This window comes from Acanthisitta chloris, unplaced genomic scaffold (genome assembly GCF_000695815.1).
Source record: "Acanthisitta chloris isolate BGI_N310 unplaced genomic scaffold, ASM69581v1 scaffold3706, whole genome shotgun sequence".
Lineage (NCBI taxonomy): Eukaryota > Metazoa > Chordata > Aves > Passeriformes > Acanthisittidae > Acanthisitta > Acanthisitta chloris.
In genome coordinates this window covers 45,353-50,146 of record NW_008678608.1, presented here as the reverse complement: position 1 = coordinate 50,146, position 4,794 = coordinate 45,353, and the positions used below count along the sequence as shown (strand labels likewise).

The 4,794-nt window shown below is 38.9% G+C and overlaps 1 protein-coding gene across 1 annotated transcript in view; it reads left to right on the top strand.

Moving 5' to 3' along the window:
* LOC103804345 (von Willebrand factor D and EGF domain-containing protein-like) overlaps positions 1 to 3,447 on the top strand; it is a gene marked incomplete at its 3' end in the record, with an annotated part of 91,039 nt that extends 87,592 nt beyond the window's left edge. The window contains exon 18 of the mRNA XM_009076955.1: positions 3,350 to 3,447. Within this exon, the coding sequence (XP_009075203.1) occupies positions 3,350 to 3,447 (98 nt within the window). The remainder of the gene's footprint in view (positions 1 to 3,349) is intronic.
* Between the last annotated feature and the right edge of the window lie 1,347 nt (positions 3,448 to 4,794).

Sequence of the window (4,794 nt, the reverse complement as noted above, 5' to 3'; positions counted from 1 at the left end):
GGGAAACTACCTTTTGGAAAGACAGGTTAAAAAAGGTAATTTGAAATATTTATCACTTCTCAACTATAGAAACAAACAGCTTTGCACATTAGGCTTCTTCAGAAGTTTTTTTCTATCTGACTGAGTTTTTTGCTTTCATGATAGCAGCAAAAATATAAAAAAAAATTCCCTTTCTGGAAACTGAGAAACAGTATCCCAGGGTCACCATGTTTTTCCATCAGTGAATTCCTTCCCATTCCATACTAGATACCCAGTATAAAGCTCCATGCTTGTGGTTCCCCTTGCCTCCCATGGTGATAACTCACATCTCTCTTTCCTGAGCTAGGAAAGAAACATTAGACCATAGAAGTGAACACGAGAAGTGACAGTGTAATCTGATTACCCCAACAGATACAGCCAAAACACAACCCAGTTAAGTCAGAAAGGTTCTGGCCAGGAGTATAAGCCTGTTGTTTAAGGCTCTGAATGCAGGATCAAGGTATAATTCTAATAATTAATTATAAAGTATAAGAAGGTTATAGTGGTGAAGGATCTTCATCATTAAAATTCATGCTGCTATCTTCTGTTCTAATATTATTGAACCCATACTGGCTCCTCATTGCCCTTCAGAATATCTTCTCTTTATTTGCATGTTATAAGTGTCAAGCTTATAGCCTTATAATTTCCTCAATATTCTTCCCTGTTCTCTCTCTCTGCCCTGCACAACATCTCAGGCAGGCTTTCTTCTGGCTTTCCTATGTAACCCTTTCAAACCTTAAAAAAAAGAAAATTCTTCTGAAAAGGATGTAGTTTGCATGCAAATTATAAAAAAAAAAGAAAATTCTTCTGAAAAGGACGTAGTTCGCATGCAAATTATAGCTCTGTTCTTTTAACATGCAGGGATAAATCTCTTTCTTTAATTGGCATTTATTGATTATAATTTTAACATAAGCTTAGCTTGTTAAATGACTTTGCTGAATCTGTACAGGATAATGCATACGTAGCCGGTGTCATTTTTAGTGTTTAGTGGCTTAGCATCCCTTGTAAATACATTTATGAAATATTCATTTGAACTTCAGCTATGTTATTATCCTCTGTGATGTCAATTCCAATTTTCCTCCAAAATATTTTTCACTTTTTTCTTATCCGAGCTCTTGATTTTCGGAGCACTACAGGAAGAAGCAGTGGGTGGACAGGGAGAGACAGGCAGGTAGCAAGGAATGAGAAAAAGGAAGAAATATTTTCCTTTTTTTTTAATACTTTGTTTGCATCCACTGAGAATCAGGCAAACCACAGACAGAAAAAAAAGCCTAAGACTTATCTAATGCCTGTTCTATCCATGCATACCAGAACACCCTTGGTTGCTATAGGAGTCTGAAGAAGAGCTCCCCTCTCTTTGCCTTGCCTGTTCTTATTTTACCCACTAGCAAGCTGAAAGGTGAATCAGCTTCCATTTTTCCCCAGCCCAAGTTCATATCAAATGGATAATAGTAATGTACACAGTTCTTTATAACAGTAATATCACACACAGTTCTCTCTCTTCCTGCTTACAATGCAGTGGAACAAAACTGGCATGGGCACAAGGAGCACCTGCTGCTGACAATGCAATCCCTGTTGGGAAATGGTTTTGTTCCACTGAAGAAAACTGCAAGATTTTTCCAGTTATAAATCTGAGTCCTTTCACAGTTCATGGACGAGCTGGAGCAGCAGTCAACAAATGATGAGCTCACGGTTCTAGTTTGAGTGTCATTTCATTCCTCTGTGCTCCATCCATTCCAGGATTCAAACTTGGGCTTCCACCTCTCAGAAGGAGGAGAAATTCAGAAGTTTGCAACTGCCCATTCTGGGCCTTAAAGTGTGTTTTGCAACATAACAAAACCAAGTTTGCTTCTTTAAAATCTTGTTTCAAGAAAATAGCAGGTTTACCTTTTCAAAACATCAGAAATACATCAACTAGGTCATACACCAGGAAGGCAAGTTTCTAGCTCCAGGTCACTGGACTCCTACAGCAAATAACCACTGACACAGATGGCTTTTCAAAAAGGAGCACCTGAAGGTCACCAGCACGTCCAGGTCTCTGCGTGTTCTTGTTCTGGACATGGTATGGGTCAGTAATTTTGACATAGAATGAACCCTCACTACCTGACTCCACTTGTAGGAGTAGTGTTTTGCCAAGCTGTGTACAGCCTCTCTTTAAGGTGTGTAGAGTGGCACTGGTTCTTCACTCCCCTGTCCCATAGCTAAAACTCCTCATAAGGACACAGCATATTCATTCAAATCTGATGGAAAATTTTGCTCCGTGATGAAAGAGATGGCATTGGATCACAGACATGTGTCTACTTTATTTTCAGCTCTGTTTTAATGGTGCATGGTTGGCAGCTTCCTAGATGCCTCTGCCACACAAGAAAATATAAGAATCCACTTGTTGATTCACATCTGACCAGTTTTGAAGGCATTTAGTTTGACTGCCTGCAACTAGGATACAATATTCTGACAATATTTATAGAAGGTTTCACTCATGAGATCTAATTAAAATACTGTGACATGTGTGTTCCTCTTGTACTGCTGCCCTATGAATTGGCTGTTCTCTTTCCTCTATGCCAAAACAGTGGCATAACAATAGAAACTGCTAATGAGGAGGAAAAACTGACTGGAATTTGATTAATTCAATTGATTTTTTTTTTCCTAGCTTAAAAGAAAAAAAATAGATTTGATTAATTCAATTGATTTTTTTTTCTAGCTTAAAAGAAAAAAAATATAACACATTCTTTTATTAACAGAACATCTTCAAATTGGTGGACCTCTATAAATACATTGGTACTCTAGATAAGATAAAGGTTTTTATGATTCCTTTTTCCTTGGGATAAGTAGCTCCTTACTGATTCTGTGTGACCATGAAATCACATGTCCTTATACCCTGGTTAAAGAGGTGTAAATGTGCAGTTCACCAGATTCTTCTATGTATCTATTGTGATATCATCACCTTTGGGAGAGCATATTTAACATACTTGTTTATCTCCACTCAAGATCAGCTCTTTGAACAGCTGTTATTTATTGCAATTGGAACAGAAGAAAACCAATTTTGGCACAGGTCTGACCCAACCATCAATGCACAGCATGTATCCTGTCTTCCAAAGTTAGGCCTTGTACTGACCCATTTCCAAGTGAGCCACAGTGATTATCACAGTCTTGTCTTTGCCCATCATTGGGAAAAAAGGAAAAAGTCAAGAAAATTCTAAACATAAGAGACACATAGATATCAAAACCTATGACAAACCATCTTTACTTTTCAATGCATCTAAATATTCCCTTTCTAATTACAAGACTTAGAATATACACATTTCTAAAGAACTTTATCTTTCATTTGCAGCACTTTGTGAGCAGAAATGTTTATTTGGAAGCAGATGCATAAGACCAAATGTCTGTGCTTGCAGAAGTGGCTATACTGGTTCAGCATGTGAAAAGAAGGTAAGGTCCAAACCTACTGATTCATATGGTAATGACATAAATAACTAAATGTAACCTCAATACTTTGCAGGTAAATGGGTTAAATTCTTGTTAAATAAGATTAAAGAATATTTTGAAGGAAGTTAAACTACTGCTCAGCTGCAGACTAACCCTGTATCCAAGTTCTAGATAAAATTTTCCCTTAAGGAACAGTTTAATACTTCAAATATAAAATCCACAAAAGCTGCATCTGGTAGTTAGGATCATCCTTAATACAGTGATCTTGTCCAAATCCACAAATCATCTGCACAACAAAACGTGGAGAAAAATAGCTAATTGCAGTCCTGGCAAGTCTGAAAGCTTTTTGAATTGCAAGAACAATCTGTTTCTCCTCACTAGACACCTCTTTCTTGGTTTTTCCTCCATGCCTTCCTAACTTTGCCTCTTGGTCACAAGGTTTGAGTATTGCTTTATTTCATACCTTGTACCCAGTTTCAGTGAGAATCTGCTCCCTTCCAAAATCACAAACAACAAAAACCTTTTGTATGTTTGCCATATAAAGGAAGGAGGATCCAGGGAACTATAGGCTTATTATCCTGACCCTGATGCTGGGGCAGGTTATGGAGCAACCCATCTTGAGTGCCATCACACAGCATGTGCAGGTTAACCAGGTGTTCAGGCTCAACCAGTGTGGGTTTATGACAGGCAGGTTCTGCTTGACCAACCTGATCTCCTATGACCAGGTGACCTGCCTAGTGGATGAGGGAAAGGTGTGGATGTGTCTACCCTGACTTTAGTACAGCCCTTAACTGGCAACAAAGCTGGTGAAGGGTCTGGAGCTCCTTATGAGGAGAGGCTGAGGGAGCTGGGGGTGTTCAGCCTGGAGAAAAGGAGGCTCAGGGGGCACCTTATTGCTCTCTGCAACTACCTGAAAGGAGGTGGCAGTGAGGTGAGGGCTGGCTGTTCTCACAAGTAACAAATGATAGGACAACAGCACATGGCCTCAAGTTGCACCAGGAGAGGCTTAGATTGGATATTGGGAAAATTTTCTTCACCCAAAGGGTGGTCAAGCATTGAACCAGGTTTAGTGGTGGACTTGGCACTGCTCTGTTAATGGTTGGACTTAATGGTCTTAAAGGGCTTTCCAATCTGAATGATTTGATTTGATTCAGTTCTGTTGTTCATGGACACATTTTTAAACCCTGATCATTTCCCATAATTCAAACACTATTCCACTCCAATGCCCTGACTGGCCCAATCTTCATTGCCCTATCATTTGTCCATACTGAAAGGCTAGGGGCAAAATTCAACATATTTTCATTTCAACTACATAACACATTAAGAGAAAGCATCAAAATCTATCCAGAT